Raw genomic sequence first — 17,709 nt, forward strand, 5'->3', positions numbered from 1 at the left:
TTTCAATAGTAATGTTTTCTGTCTTGTAGTTAGTGTTATTAAATTTGGACCGGTCAATGACTCGGTCAGGACATTGAGTTAATAAGTCGCTAGTTGGACTAGTGGGTCAATACTTGGACTGGTAGACTCGATCTATATTAAAATTTTTAAAATATTAGTTAACCTTATTTAATAACTATATTTCAAAATTAAAAATATTACCATACATAGTTAAATAATCAATAAAGAATATTTTACGACTATAAAATGACATAAACAAGTTGAAAACACTATCAAACAACATATGTATTATGCTTTAATTATAAGAAAAGTCTATATAAGTTTAAATTTTAATTAAACAATGAAAATTTTGTTATAATATAAGTTGATAGATGTCAAATGTAATTATAAATAAATTAAAAGTTTTTTTTATCTTAAAACAACGTACATGATTTTAATGTAGAATTAACCAGAGAAAGTGAGAAGAAGAAAGTGGTTTAGAAAATGAGAGATGTTCTTTATTATTCCCTATCAAGTAGTGTACTTTCTAAATTTCACGCAAATTAAACATTGTTGCTTATGAATCAAGTACATATTAGTCAATTGATTACATGTATTGGTTAAGAGGAATTTGATTTTTTTATACTGCTAATGATATTCCTCACCTTTTTAATAAGAAACTAATTTTTTTGGAATTCGTGACTTTCCCTCCTAATAATTATCACTCTGAGAAATAACATTGAGGATCGACGGAAACTTACTGGGCTAAACAACGCCTTGTTGGTCTATTAAAACATCATAAGCTAGAAAACAAATGACAAGTTGTTCTTTGATGAACAAAAACTGACAAAAAAGCGAATAATATATAGAAGTGGAAAAATGTATGTACTATACACGTTTAATTATTATTTATTTTTAAACATAAGTACTATAAAAACTAATACAAATGAAAAATAGTGTATTAACAATGTATAGATTTTTACAGTAATAAACATAGACTCTAGTTCATAATTCAAAATATTCTCAGTGCAATTTGAAATATTTTTAATATTAATAAAAAAACAGGTCAGATTGAGAAGCATCAAATGTGAAAGTTGTCACGTTTTTTGTAAACTAAATGACTCAGCAGCTTATACATGTTGACTATAAGTATAAATAATCGTGCGGTCCAATAAATTAAAATAATTAATCACTTACATTCATTCCTAGTTTCAAACATGCATCATTCCCAAATATCCAGTATCCTATGTAGTTTAAAAGAAAAATAATTTTGGGTTTAAAGTATGTACAAGTAAAAGTACTCATTTTCTACCAACTAGACATTGATATAGTTATGTCAAACTCAAATTTCCAAATATTATATTAAGTTAAATATCAAAATTTCGGAAACACATTTATCGAGATAAGCACAAAATCCAAAAATGATAAAATAGTTGACAGGTACTATTCGTTACACACACAAAAAGCTACTCATTTTCAACCCTCCCATCCTCTCTATATATTCATTTATAGATACCTTAACCCCTTATTGCTCCTAATTAAGGTTCTTCAACAATGAACCTTAACACCATTTTTGTTTGTTACATATGGCTATGTTTGTTTCATTTGTTGATTGGAGCAAAGGTAAGACACTACAAGTTTGATGTAGAGTACATGATTAAGAAACCAGATTGCTTGGAACATGTTGTGATGGGAATCAATGGCCACTTTCCTGGCCCAACTATAAGAGCTGAAGTTGGAGATACTCTTCACATTGTACTCACTAATAAGCTTCATACTGAAGGAACTGTTATTCATTGGCATGGAATTAGACAGGTTTTTTATTTTCATTCTTCTCATTTTGGGTTTGTATAAGTGTTAAGATAAGTCTCACATCAGATATGTGTATATAAAAGTATTAAGGTAAGTCTCACATCAGATATGTGTATGTATGTAAAAGTGTTAAGATAAGCCTCACATCAGATATGTGTATGTAAAAGTGTTAAATAAGTCTCACATCAGATATGTGTATGTAAAAGTGTTAAGATAAGTCTCTCATTAGATATGAGAATATGACAAACTTCACTCTGAGCTAACTTTTGGGGCAGAGTTTGGTCCGTTATACTAAAAAGTTTAGTATGACTTAAACATCAATTATGCAATCTATATATATATTTGAGCCTTACAAACAATCATGGTAAGAATTAAAAGTTAGTTATTGATCATATGATAGTCATGAACATGTATCTTTTAATTTTAACCATTCAATCAAGATCAAGTGATTCATACTAAGTGTTATCATTTATCACAATAATACACTGTTCTCTATATATATATTACGGTTCTAATAAGAGCTAAAATAACATTTCAGCTTGGAACTCCTTGGGCAGATGGAACTGCTGCTATTTCACAGTGTGCTATAAATCCTGGAGAAACCTTTCATTACAGATTCATAGTTGACAAGGTAATTTTACATATATTACTCTCCTCTACATATAGTGGATTATTTAGAGTTAAGGGTAATGAATTGATGAATGTTTTATTTGATTGATGGTGTATTAGGCTGGTACATATTTCTACCATGGACACTATGGTATGCAAAGAGTAGCAGGGTTATATGGTTCATTAATAGTTGATTTACCAAAGGGACAAAATGAGTCATTTCATTATGATGCTCAATTCAACTTGCTCCTTAGTGATTTCTATCACACAACTTCACAACAACAACAACTTGCTCTCTCTTCCAAACCATTGCGATGGATTGGTGAGCCTCAGGTATATATGAAAACAGTGTTTAGTCCAAAAATCAACTCGCAAATACCATAGTTTAGTAGAATAATGTTGAGATGAACATTATTTTTAAAATCAATTTGCTAGCCTTTGAGAATGAATGTATTTCCTGAGCTTGAATGTAATTTTCCACTTTTTTCAGACCCTTCTAATAAATGGAAGAGGACAATTCAATTGTTCCATAGCAGCTAAATTTACAAACACCACCTTACCCCAATGCCATTTGAAAAGTGGTGAAGAATGTGCACCTCAGATTCTTCATGTGGAGCCAAACAAAACCTATAGGATCAGGATTGCTAGTACCACTTCCTTAGCTTCACTCAACTTAGCCATTTCAGTAAGTTATAACTTTTATCCTATAATTAATTTTTGTGTCTATATATAGTGCATGTGATTGTGTTATATTCTAATTAAATAATCTTCCACTTCAATTAATTATTATGGGATTATGTGTACAAAAACATAGCTAAAACAATTTGATGGTTCAAATTTTAAAATATTTTTAAATAAAAAATTATTATAAATAATAAAGTAAATATGAGTCTCATATTCTAATACGAGGAAAGATGGCCAGTGACTCGACAAAAGTTTTGCTGTTCATGATGATAATAATAAAATAAAATCTTGTTTCACGGTTCATTGTTACATATTTAAACTATTGTACTGTTATACCAACAAGACGTTGTTATAATGGTATAAGACATCGCTATATTCTTAGGATTACCAAGAGGTCAAGAGTTCGATTCATGATAACAACACATGTTGGTAGGGACAATCATGAATCACGAAAGTGATTAGTTTATTATTCATAGAGTGATATGATACTCTTGACAGTATCAAAAAAACTATTGTACTATTATATAATTTTCCTCATTAATTTGATGAATAGAGTGATATTAATAACAGGTCTCATATCAGATAATATATCAAACTTAATGTGATACTTAAGTCATGGTCTCTCACTTAATATATTAGTCTTTTGGATTAGGCTCTCATAAAGTACTTTAAGTCCTAAATGTATTTTATTTGAGAGTTGTGTCACAAGAATGGTTACCTATAGGCTAAATTAAGGTATATTGCTAATAATAGGTCAGTAAAGTCGTCAAAAGATAAAAGACTATCATCGAGTTAGTGCTGACAAAATAAAAGTCCTCTTGGACGCTAACCTTTAATTAAAGGGGCAACAATGATAGAAGCATAAAAAACTTAAAGTGGTATTTAAGTCATGAGACTCTCTCACTTAATAGTCTAGTCTTTTAGGTTGGAACTTTACAGATGTAGGTTGAACTCTATAGATAGGTTTAAGGTGTTAGAACTTTTTATATACATATTTTCTTAACAAAAACAAATTAATAAACATTTCCTTTTAAGAAAAGAAAGTAAGAGAAATATATAACATTAACACCAAATAATACACCTTAGCTTCCAGTAAAAAAATGAAAAAATATGCCATTTCTATGTTTCTTCCTTAAAAGAAAAATGAATGTCCAATGTCAATGTTAATGTTAGATTACTTATAACATTATTCCTCATATTTTATAATTTATTTTGAAGAATACCCACGAGTGAGATATTTTTGTCATCCTTACTTATAACAGTATTCCTCATATTTTATCGATTATTTTTGTAACATTATTGTTTCCTCATACTGTTCATATATCACACTATAAACTCCATTGTCTGTGTAATAAAACTTAATAACATGTATTTTTTATATAAAAACATCATTGTTGAATCACAAATGTTTTTTTGTATAATAACATTATCGTTTATTTAATAAATGTTTTTTTGTTTTGTTTTTGTAGAATCACAAACTAATTGTGGTGGAAGCTGATGGAAACTATGTGCAACCATTTGAAGTTGAAAACATAGACATATACTCTGGTGAAACCTATTCAGTTCTTCTAACCACAAACCAAAACCCTAACAAAAACTATTGGCTTTCTATTGGTGTTAGAGCAAGAGAACCCAAAACACCACAAGCCCTAACAATTCTTAACTACAAAACAATTTCACCCTCAATTTTCCCTTCTTCACCTCCTCCAATAACCCCTTTGTGGAATGATTTTGATCTTAGCAAATCTTTTACAAAGAAAATCATTGCCAAAATTGGTACCCCAAAACCTCCAAAAAAGTCTAACCATAGGGTTCTCTTACTCAACACACAAAACAATTATAATGGGTTCACCAAATGGTCCATAAATAATGTCTCATTAACATTGCCAACAACACCTTACTTAGGTTCAATTAGGTTTAACCTTAACAATGCATTTAACACTAAACCCCCACCAGAAAAATTCCCTATAGATTATGACATTATGAACCCTCCATTGAACCCAAACACAACCATTGGTAATGGTGTTTACATGTTTCAACTAGGTGAGGTTGTTGATGTGATACTTCAAAATGCTAACAGATTAAATGGAAAAGGTAGTGAGATTCATCCTTGGCATTTGCATGGGCATGATTTTTGGGTTTTGGGGTATGGAGAAGGGAAATTCAAACAAGGTGATGAGAAGAAATTCAACTTAACACATGCACCATTGAGGAACACAGCAGTTATATTTCCTTATGGTTGGACTGCCCTAAGGTTTAGGGCAGATAACCCTGGAGTTTGGGCCTTTCATTGTCATATTGAGCCTCATTTGCATATGGGAATGGGTGTTATCTTTGCTGAGGGTGTTCATAAACTGAAGAAAATCCCTACAGAAGCTTTAACTTGTGGCCTTACAGCAAAAATGTTCTTAAAAAATGGACAACACTAATGAAATTAGCTTCACATGCTTGCCCTAATGTGTTAAGAGTCCTTTCTTTCTTCTTTTTCAATGGGTGGTGTTATTATGCATTGTATTTCCGAGTAGAATAGTCTACGTAATTAGAGGATTATGATATCATTCGATCTATTAGTTGATCCCATGCACCTAATAGCACCAAGGCTTAGTTGTTGTTTCTTGTTTATCGTCAAATTTTGTATAACTCCATCATTAATTTATGAGAAAATTGTGGGATGGAGTATTATGTTAAGAATAATATTATTTTGATATAATGTGATTAACAACATAAGACACCACATATTTCTATGGCTTTTGGTTAGGCAAATTCATCTTTGATACTTGATATAAACTAATATTATAATACAAAGGTTTTCGAGACTTCTATTAAAATCTCGGGTTTATACACCTATTTAATAAAAAACAATTTGGTACTACTAAAAGTATCTTTCACACTATAGTTAAGGAACTAATTCTTTTTGGGTGTATAACTGCTCTTCCAATAAATATCGTTCACATGAATCAAATTATTGATCTTTTAGTCTTATGTAAATCTAACGAGACCCTTCATCACTACAACAATGTGTATCTATTCAACCAAATGAGACAACTCATATTATTCTTAGCTTTTTAATTAAGTACCTCTCATGGTCCATGTAAGTAGAAAATTATACTATTTCCATTTATAGGTACAAATCCATATCTAAATCAAATTAAACCTAATTTCCAAAAGTAACTTAGGAAAATTGGCGTATGTGGTCCATCTTCCCAAATTGGACTTCTTTAATTGATTATAGTCCCACACTTAACTATCACATATGTTTTTTTAGATGCACCTTAAAGGTCATGACTCCTTTTTTAATCCTAGTTTTGTGTAAATAATGTATAATCTCTTAATCTAAAATGATGTTGTTAATAGTACCTTTTCTCGAGATAAACCCAATTAAATTATTCAAATAAGGTCTCAATCTATTCACTAGCAACTTCATTATCACCTTATACATTATATTATAGAATCTGATCAATCTCATACCTTATACACTATATTTTAGAACAAATGTTGATAGAGATCACATGTCTCAAACGGTGTCTTACTTCATCAATCAGAATGTTCCTTTTTATTTTCATTTTTTTAAAAAAAAATTTATTCACGTGTCAATATGTAATTGGCTTAGGACGGAGAATGGAACACTGTTAGAGATAGGTGATCCCCATCCGTCTACACAAGGCGTTGATCCGTGGGATGGGGATCACATGTACTCATTCATGTCTCACTTGGTGTCCCAAGCCAATCACATAAAAAATAATGGTTGGAAACCTTAAGAACCAAGAGCTTCAAAGGTTGTATATTCATAACCATCTTTGTAACCTCTTCCATTATAATTGGCGCAATCAAAGCTTCAACTCTATCATGAGACAACACTAGTGTAATAACATTCCATTTAGCAACAAGAATCATCCAATGGTTAAAGAAGGCTTTACTATGATAAAAGCATATAACGTTGGTTTTATTTTTTAAATTACATTCTTTCCCCTTATAAATAAGGAATTATAATTTCATATTACAATATTACCCCTCTCAACAAGTTGCTATAATGAATAGAACTATTAACTTTTAGTCTTTTTTTTTGTTCTTGATATTTGACCAATAATAATAATAATGAAAGAGAGAATTAAAACCGTCCAAAAACAAATTATTCTAAAAGTAAAAAAATTCAACATTAAATATGCAGATTGAAATTAGATTTAATTTTCAACATTAAATATGGAGATTGTTCAAATCTTTAATGGAGTATATGAATTGTTACATTACTTATATACATAGGGAAGACAATGCTTCTGCACTACTTTGGTAGAAATAAATTAGGATTTCCTAACTATATGAATTCTCTATTTGTAATGTTTCTTATTTAATATATGTGGGGTGTGTTACACCTTTGCTTAAAAATAAGATTGAAGTTACTTTCAAATATGAAAAGTCAATAATTGATTTTTTTTTTCAAAACGCACGTTTATTATTGTTGAATTAGAAGTAGTATGAATGAATTTACTCGAAATCCTTAAAAGATAGTTTTTTGGAATTGATTGTATATTTGTATTACCCAAAAATCTATAATATAGATTAGTATTTTTATCACAATAGAGTTTGAATACTTTGACGTGCATAATATCTCTACATGCATATTGGTGCTTTATAAGTAATTTGGGAATAAGCGAGTAATTAAATAGTAAAAGAAAATATAGATAAGAGAATAATACAGAAAATTTGGTAATGAGATTTGACTAATTATACCTACATGTTCAGAAACGTTAACAGACTTTATGGTTGGACTGCCCTAAGGTTTAGGGCAGATAACCCTGGAGTTTGGGCCTTTCATTGTCATATTGAGCCTCATTTGCATATGGGAATGGGTGTTATCTTTGCTGAGGGTGTTCATAAACTGAAGAAAATCCCTACAGAAGCTTTAACTTGTGGCCTTACAGCAAAAATGTTCTTAAAAAATGGACAACACTAATGAAATTAGCTTCACATGCTTGCCCTAATGTGTTAAGAGTCCTTTCTTTCTTCTTTTTCAATGGGTGGTGTTATTATGCATTGTATTTCCGAGTAGAATAGTCTACGTAATTAGAGGATTATGATATCATTCGATCTATTAGTTGATCCCATGCACCTAATAGCACCAAGGCTTAGTTGTTGTTTCTTGTTTATCGTCAAATTTTGTATAACTCCATCATTAATTTATGAGAAAATTGTGGGATGGAGTATTATGTTAAGAATAATATTATTTTGATATAATGTGATTAACAACATAAGACACCACATATTTCTATGGCTTTTGGTTAGGCAAATTCATCTTTGATACTTGATATAAACTAATATTATAATACAAAGGTTTTCGAGACTTCTATTAAAATCTCGGGTTTATACACCTATTTAATAAAAAACAATTTGGTACTACTAAAAGTATCTTTCACACTATAGTTAAGGAACTAATTCTTTTTGGGTGTATAACTGCTCTTCCAATAAATATCGTTCACATGAATCAAATTATTGATCTTTTAGTCTTATGTAAATCTAACGAGACCCTTCATCACTACAACAATGTGTATCTATTCAACCAAATGAGACAACTCATATTATTCTTAGCTTTTTAATTAAGTACCTCTCATGGTCCATGTAAGTAGAAAATTATACTATTTCCATTTATAGGTACAAATCCATATCTAAATCAAATTAAACCTAATTTCCAAAAGTAACTTAGGAAAATTGGCGTATGTGGTCCATCTTCCCAAATTGGACTTCTTTAATTGATTATAGTCCCACACTTAACTATCACATATGTTTTTTTAGATGCACCTTAAAGGTCATGACTCCTTTTTTAATCCTAGTTTTGTGTAAATAATGTATAATCTCTTAATCTAAAATGATGTTGTTAATAGTACCTTTTCTCGAGATAAACCCAATTAAATTATTCAAATAAGGTCTCAATCTATTCACTAGCAACTTCATTATCACCTTATACATTATATTATAGAATCTGATCAATCTCATACCTTATACACTATATTTTAGAACAAATGTTGATAGAGATCACATGTCTCAAACGGTGTCTTACTTCATCAATCAGAATGTTCCTTTTTATTTTCATTTTTTTAAAAAAAAATTTATTCACGTGTCAATATGTAATTGGCTTAGGACGGAGAATGGAACACTGTTAGAGATAGGTGATCCCCATCCGTCTACACAAGGCGTTGATCCGTGGGATGGGGATCACATGTACTCATTCATGTCTCACTTGGTGTCCCAAGCCAATCACATAAAAAATAATGGTTGGAAACCTTAAGAACCAAGAGCTTCAAAGGTTGTATATTCATAACCATCTTTGTAACCTCTTCCATTATAATTGGCGCAATCAAAGCTTCAACTCTATCATGAGACAACACTAGTGTAATAACATTCCATTTAGCAACAAGAATCATCCAATGGTTAAAGAAGGCTTTACTATGATAAAAGCATATAACGTTGGTTTTATTTTTTAAATTACATTCTTTCCCCTTATAAATAAGGAATTATAATTTCATATTACAATATTACCCCTCTCAACAAGTTGCTATAATGAATAGAACTATTAACTTTTAGTCTTTTTTTTTGTTCTTGATATTTGACCAATAATAATAATAATGAAAGAGAGAATTAAAACCGTCCAAAAACAAATTATTCTAAAAGTAAAAAAATTCAACATTAAATATGCAGATTGAAATTAGATTTAATTTTCAACATTAAATATGGAGATTGTTCAAATCTTTAATGGAGTATATGAATTGTTACATTACTTATATACATAGGGAAGACAATGCTTCTGCACTACTTTGGTAGAAATAAATTAGGATTTCCTAACTATATGAATTCTCTATTTGTAATGTTTCTTATTTAATATATGTGGGGTGTGTTACACCTTTGCTTAAAAATAAGATTGAAGTTACTTTCAAATATGAAAAGTCAATAATTGATTTTTTTTTTCAAAACGCACGTTTATTATTGTTGAATTAGAAGTAGTATGAATGAATTTACTCGAAATCCTTAAAAGATAGTTTTTTGGAATTGATTGTATATTTGTATTACCCAAAAATCTATAATATAGATTAGTATTTTTATCACAATAGAGTTTGAATACTTTGACGTGCATAATATCTCTACATGCATATTGGTGCTTTATAAGTAATTTGGGAATAAGCGAGTAATTAAATAGTAAAAGAAAATATAGATAAGAGAATAATACAGAAAATTTGGTAATGAGATTTGACTAATTATACCTACATGTTCAGAAACGTTAACAGACTATCACCACTATGTATTAGAGAAATAAGAATTTGATTTGTGTGTGACTACTGTTCTTCTTATTACATTATGTTTATATGACATAAATATATAACTCTCTCTCCCAACCTTTAACATCGTCTTAAACTCATAACTTATTTTTCCACATGTTTAATATATATATATATATATTAACTCAACAACAAGATTAATTGGATGGTTCATTGGTCAAGATTACACAATCATATACAACCAAAAAAATCATGATTAGTGGCTAAGCAAATTTGACGGATCAGAAATTCATGAAAAAAGGTAACAACAATTTGTTACAATCATTTTTGTTTATCTTTGTCTTCCAATAATAATGCATCATTAATTCACCAACCTCTTCTTAACCCCTTTACACAATACACATATATATATACATAAACTCATATTCCATTATATTCCATCACAACCTATACCCTATATTCTAAAGAAGAAGCTTGGTAATTGTATTACTTGTGAGTCACGTAACATCATGAGTTTGAAATGTCTTACATGTGGCAATGCCCTTCAAAGGGTGAAATCTGATAAGGAATGTGTCCCAGAAAATAAGGGTAACATGCATATTGATAGAATGTGTTCATCAGGGAATATATCTGAAACACAACATCATGCAAATGTGTCAAAGATAAAGAAAGAACATCATCGTATACGTAGAACACATAGTGTAGGAAATGTTGAACCAAGATTGGTAAGGTGTAGTGGAATGAGAAGAGATTGGAGTTTTGAAGATTTAACTAATAATGGATATCAAAACAAGAGAACTAAGATCATCAAATAATGCATATTATGATGTTATATATATTATCATCATGTTTTAGCATATTATGATTTTATATATTTATATAATTCCAATGAGTGAAGGTGTAAAGAGATGGGAAAATGTGATGTTTATTATGTAGAATATAGTGTTTTAAGGGCCATCAATATTATGAGAGAGCCTTTTTTTCACCATATATATATATATAGTAATTTATATATCCCTTTTGTTTCTCATTTCTTTAAGTTTATAGTTATTATTCTAAGGTGAGTTGGGAAAGTTCTATGCAATATATAGTATCGTAGAGAATTATGGAAAATGCTTTAGTTTTCTATGATTTGGTCCTTGTGGCTTATACGAAATGATGTTATTTTTGAAGGGAAGAATCCAAGCTCAAGTGTGACGGTAGAGTTGATCAAATTAAGGTTTTGGTTCTCAACGAAGTTTGACACACCAGCTTTCTCTCACCTTACTTGATATACTAATCTTAAATTGTGCATTAAGGATGTTTGTAGTTCTATTTTTTATTGACTTTTTTTTATATTGAGTTAGCACTCCTTGTACTCTTTTTTAATACAATTTTCTTTGCTTATAAAAATATTCAATGATTAAAGAAACATATATTGAAGTAAATAAGGCTTTTTAAAAGAAGCACCTTAGATAAAAACAGCTTATATTATTATGTGAAAATAGTAGAGCCATTGCATAAATAAGAGAGCAAAGATTTCATCAAATATCTAAAAATACTTTATTGAGGCATCGCCTGATTAGAGAAATCATTAAACAAGTTGATGTTAATATTCAAAAGATAGATGAAAAGGAAATAAAATCCATTATATCCATTCACAACAAGCACTTGGAATAAATGGGGATTCACATATTCTTGCATTACTGATAGAAATTTATAATTTCTATAATTAACGTGATCATTAAATATAATTACATCAACTATTTATTTAAGGAGTTATAAAATAAGTGATCTAATTTTGACAATTCATAGAACTTCAAAAACTAAGAATGAATATAGACTTAATGAGTGGACACTCAACACAATTACCTTATGGGGATAATGAGAACCATATATGTTAACACATCAGTAATTGTTATGGTCCTCAATATATTAAATCATAAATAATTTTCCCTTATTCCCATAAAAAAGAAAGTGAAGGTCTCTTGAGGAATTCAGGATTTGGTTGAGGAATATCATCATATCAAAACTCTCCAAAGGCATCCCAAAGAAGAAGTAGATTTGACAACATAGATTAGGTATATGTTTGCGATCTTTGCTTTATTTTATATGTGAGAATCATGCAATTTAATATCCTTATTACAACCACATCAATGTCATCATCGCCACCATCATCACCCCTATCGCTACCACCAATACCAATTTTCATCCTCACTCCATCACCTCCACCATCTTTATTAAGCTACAATTATATTATGAGTTATATGAAATTATAACATAAGGGCAAGTTTGTAATAAGTAGGTTTGGAAACGAGTCGAACCGAGTCGGACCAGAGTTCGACTCGGTTCAGTTCGATAAGGATTAGTTCAGCTCGAAACTCGACTCGAGTTCGATAAGAGTTATTTTTTTAGCTCGAGTTCGATAAGAGTTATTTTTTTAGTTCGAGTTTGACTCGGTTAAAGTTCGTGAACTATTCGGGTCAGTTCGAATTAGTTCATTAACTCCAATAATTAATTTTTTTAAAGAAATATTGTTTTTATATATAAAAATATAATTTTGTTTGTATATAATAATAATAAATATAAAAAATAATGCATGTATCATAATAAACAAAAAATTAGTTTACATAAATTAATATACATATATATATCGAGTTGGTTCATGAACCTAACGAGTCGAACTGTATCTCACTCAAGTTCGGCTCGTTTATTTAACGAGCTCAATTTCGACTCATTTGGTTCATGAACCAAGTTTTTCGAGCTAAATACAAATCGAATTTCGAACGAATACCGAGTTGGTTTGTTTCATTTTTAGTCCTAGTAATAAATATATAACTTGTATGATATTATGTCATTATCTAGTGAAGCATTTGGTGTGCAACAAACATTTGACAATAAGAGCTTATGAGATTCATATCCTACTTTGCTCTTATATCGCTATCTATACTATTTTGTCCTTATCCTATTATGACACCAGAAGAATCCTAAGAGTTCATTTGTTCCGAGCTCAAGAGTCAATCACATAGTTATGAGTTGAAGATTTAGATATAACAGAAAAATCATGACCACATAGTGTTAGTTGCAGATTTTTTTTGGTAAGTAAAATTTCATTATACAGGATACAAAATTACACACGAAAAGGGACAAATATACACAAAGAAAGGAAAGGTGAAAAAACCTCCCCTACCAAAAAAACCCATCACAGCACAATAACAATTGCCACCCACCAAACAAAGATAAAACCTAATCATAACATTTCAAGCTCATCATCGAGTTGATATATCATTCAAACCAAGACATGATTGCATCTTATTATGATCTTTTAAGCCATAATGAGGACTTGAACTTTGCCTCATCCACCAACTCCATAGACACACATTTTTGTTGTTAAAGATTGTGTCATTCCTACAAACCAAATTCCATCCATCCAGACTACATAGCAAACTTTTTTCAGGGGCCAACCCTTAACCGACAGAAAATGTTACAAGATATGAGACTTACCATTAAAAAGTAATACCACAAAAAGCCCAAGCCACACATATAGGAGTTTCCAAAACCGATAAGAGAAATGATAAGAGAAAAACATATGATTTGTTGTTTCTACATAAACCTAGCACCAAGTACACATGATATGGTTGCCAACTAGATTAACCCCTCTTGGCTAAGTTCCATTTACATGGAATCCTATTTAGGATAGTTCTCCAAGAAAGTGCTTGAGTCTTCAGCGGAGCCAAGATTTCCAAACCACCTGCTACAAATTATATATTGGCTAGCATCGTCCATTTGCCAAATGAATTTGTAGGCCAACTTGACTATATAGATCTTAGACACATCATGAATCCAGATCTATTTATCTTCTACTTGTCCCTTAATAGTAGAAAGGCTGAAGTGTGTCATGAGATCCTCAATCAAAGGTTTTTCCCACTCAAAATGCTATTTACACCAAGATAACTAGCACTTCCACAACCCCTCACTCAAAGAACCCATCTGCCCAACCATTAGCTCGTTCTTCGTACTCAAATGAAAAGTCTCTGAAAGGAAGCCCTTAAAGGACCTTCCTCCATCCAAAAGTCATCCCAGAATCTAATGTGACTATCATTTCCCACCTCTTCTTTAAATTCGCACTCGATCCTCTCTCGAACAATATTAATCTTTCCCACCACCTTCATTAAATCTCTCCATCAAAGCGACTCTGATACTTTACTTTAGTCCAAAGAACATTTCTCTCAATTATGAACCTCCACCTTCATTTGCCAAGTAGTGCTAAGTTAAAAGATTCCAGATGTTTGACACCAAAGCCACCCTTATCACAACCAGTACATAATATATCTCACTTGACCAAGGAATTTTCCTACGATTTCCAACACCACCCCAAAGAAAGTCTATATGGATTTTAATCATCTTCTTCATCACACATCACAGAGCTTTGTAAAAAGATAGAAGATAAACTGGCAGGCCATTCAAAACTAAATTAATTAGAACCATCTGTCCTCCAAAAGAAAGAAAATGCCTCTCCCATAAAGCTAACCTATTGGACACATTTGAGAGCATGCACATCTTTCCGCACTTCCTTTCTTCTATAGTTAACTCCAATCGGAATCCCAAGAAACTTCATAGGCCAATCCCCCTTTTAGAATTTAAAAACCCATCCATACCATCAACAAAACATGAAGGAGCATTGATACCTGACAAGCTGCACTTGCAAAAGGTGACCTTCAAACTTGAACACGCTTCAAAAAGTCTAAGGATATGCTTCATAGGAATGATGTTCTATACAAAAGGTTTCCCAATGATAACTACATTGTCAACATGCTGAAGAAGGTTGACCCCAACCTTATTCCTTCCAACTTCATATTCTTCAAAATTGTTTCTTGATATCGCGAACTTCATAAGACTAATAAGACCCTCAACAACAAAAAGGGAGATAAGGGGTCATCTTGTCTGATTCTTCTCGACATAATAACTATACCAATAGGCGGCCTTTGACAAGAATAGAGAATGAGGCTGTAGACACACACTCCATCATCCATTGTCTCCACTTTTTGCAGAAGCCCAACTTATCCATCATATATTCAAGGAATCCCCAATTGACATTGTCATAAGCCTTAGCAAAATCTAGTTTAAAAATAACACACTTCTTCTTATTTCTCCTCGCATCATCAATAATCTCATTTAGAACTAGCACACCATCAAGAATTTGTCTCCCTTTGGCAAGGACTTGAGAGATGATCTTATAAAGACATCCTATCAGGGATACAAGTCTATAATCATTAAGAACAAGAAGATTTACCTTCTTAGGAATAAGACACACAAATAATGAATTTGATCCTAATACAATTCTACTGTTCTAGTGGAAGCCTTTGAACATGTCCATAACATCACCACACAACAAATGTCAGAAATCCTTGACAAATTTGAAGTTAAAACCGTCTAGACCTGAGCTCTTGCTGCTTCCACAACTCCAAACCGCCTCTTTAATATCTTCTTCAGAGAAATTAGAGATGATAGACTCATTGTCGAAAATAGGAATCCGACTAAAATCAATCCCTCCATGTAATGGTCTCTGCCAACCGTCTTCAAAGAAAGAACTGTGATAATGAGATCTAATACCCTCCTCCAACTCGCCCACTTCATCGGTCCAACTACCATTAAAGGATAAGTCATGCATAGAGTTCACATTTCTTCTGGACTTCAAAAGATTGTGAAAATTTTAGAGTTAGAAACACCCTCCTGGACCTATTTAGACCTCGATTTCTAAAAAATGAGTTTATCTTTCAAATTGGCCAACCTCCAAAACTCAGCCTAAAGCTATTTTTTAGCTTCTTAGTTAATAAAGAAGTCATTTAATTAATCGAAAATGAATTATTATCATTAGAGATCACATTGGTTGTGAACTAACTTTTTACTTCGAGAGATATTATAGGCAATAATCATGTCCACAACTGTTTTCACCTCAAAGCAGAAAATAAGATACGAAACGAGTTGTAAACTCACTATTGGATTCCCAACCTATTTTATTATTAATCTATAGTTATATAATTATTAAAAATATTATTTTAATTCAAAGAGGACATTAGCATAAGAAACTATATTGCTAGTAAACCCACTTCTCACTTTGAAAGATTGTTTATCAACTCGAAATAGAAAGTAAGTTACATCACGAATCGTAATCTCACTATTAGATTCTTAAAATAATTAATTAAACCATTTATTTTTTTATTAATGAAATTATTTAAATTAAGAAAATTAATAGTAGAAGAGACCACATTGGTCATGAACTGAATTCTTGCTTTGAGAAATAATAGAGGTAATACTAATGAATATAACAAGTTCTCGACTAGACATAGAATACTATATATGACACAAGTCGTACATCACTATTAAATTCTCAAAATGATTAATTAATTTACTTTTATTCAGAAAATTATTTTTGTAAATATTTAATTACTATTTTACTATTGTTTTTATTATTTTTTAGAAATAATTCTTTTTATTACCTATTTTTTTTAAATGGAATTATTTGTTAATAACTATTAAATAATGTAAATAAATAAAAATAAACAAACAAAATAAGAAATGATGAGTATGATCTCTTTTTTTGTACTACCCGGTCTAAAAAGGTAACACAATTTTATGATGTTGTTCTTTTACTGCAATTTTCCCAATGTTTTGATTGTTTTACAATGTTTTCTTAATTGTTTATATTATACCTTGATTATATTAGGTTGAGATCTTCTCCAATACCAAAAGGTCTAATTCTAAAATATGAGGGATATAAGAGGAGTTGTTTGGTAATTTTTAATTTTTATAAACAATCAAAAGCTGAACATTTGAAAAAATTTGTTTGCAATATATACGCATCTACATCTAGTACTGGAGAAGATCTTTATTTGATAATACCTTTAACAAGACATTGTACATGATTTCTTGCCAATTCCATGAGAAAACTATATGGTACAATATAAAAAAGGGAAAAAGTGTTATAATCTCTTAAACTTTGCACCTTTTGCAAATAGGAATCATTATCTTTAATTTTATCTCAATCAAGTCTTAAAGTTCTCTTATTTATAAAATAGATCCTTATGTTAACTTCTCTCATAGTACCATCAACACTTATAACCATTTCCAATTTTATTTATACTCATTTCCTATCTCACTTCTCTCATTCCACTTTCCATATTCACATTCTAGTATCCATGAAGAAAATGAAACCAACCCAATCATGAAAGAGAACCCACCAAAATCCTAAAGGAAAATGACTCATCTACATACGCTAAAAGTGGTGTACTATATACTTTTGCACTACTCTAAACATTTCTATATATTCTTAATCCTTCTTCGGTCTCAAATACTTACCCTCATTATCTAACACATTCCT

The 17,709-nt window shown here is 30.6% G+C and overlaps 1 protein-coding gene across 1 annotated transcript; it reads left to right on the plus strand.

The window, feature by feature from the left end:
* On the plus strand, positions 1,508 to 5,547 carry LOC109330592 (L-ascorbate oxidase-like). Its single transcript, XM_019564834.1, has 5 exons — positions 1,508 to 1,794; positions 2,330 to 2,422; positions 2,521 to 2,733; positions 2,891 to 3,085; positions 4,554 to 5,547. The coding sequence occupies exons 1-5, from the start codon at positions 1,534 to 1,536 to the stop codon at positions 5,511 to 5,513; spliced, it is 1,722 nt and encodes a 573-aa protein (XP_019420379.1). The 5' UTR covers positions 1,508 to 1,533; the 3' UTR covers positions 5,514 to 5,547.

The sequence above is a fragment of the Lupinus angustifolius genome, chromosome LG17 (assembly GCF_001865875.1).
Source record: "Lupinus angustifolius cultivar Tanjil chromosome LG17, LupAngTanjil_v1.0, whole genome shotgun sequence".
Taxonomy (NCBI): Eukaryota; Viridiplantae; Streptophyta; class Magnoliopsida; order Fabales; family Fabaceae; genus Lupinus; species Lupinus angustifolius.

Bases quoted from the DNA above. Each gene is read 5' to 3' on its own strand.
- LOC109330592 (XM_019564834.1), top strand. From the start codon at position 1,534: ATGAACCTTAACACCATTTTTGTTTGTTACATATGGCTATGTTTGTTT. The intron at 1,795-2,329 runs GTTTTTTATTTT...ATAACATTTCAG, and splicing joins ATTGGCATGGAATTAGACAG to CTTGGAACTCCTTGGGCAGA. The intron at 2,423-2,520 runs GTAATTTTACAT...ATGGTGTATTAG, and splicing joins ACAGATTCATAGTTGACAAG to GCTGGTACATATTTCTACCA.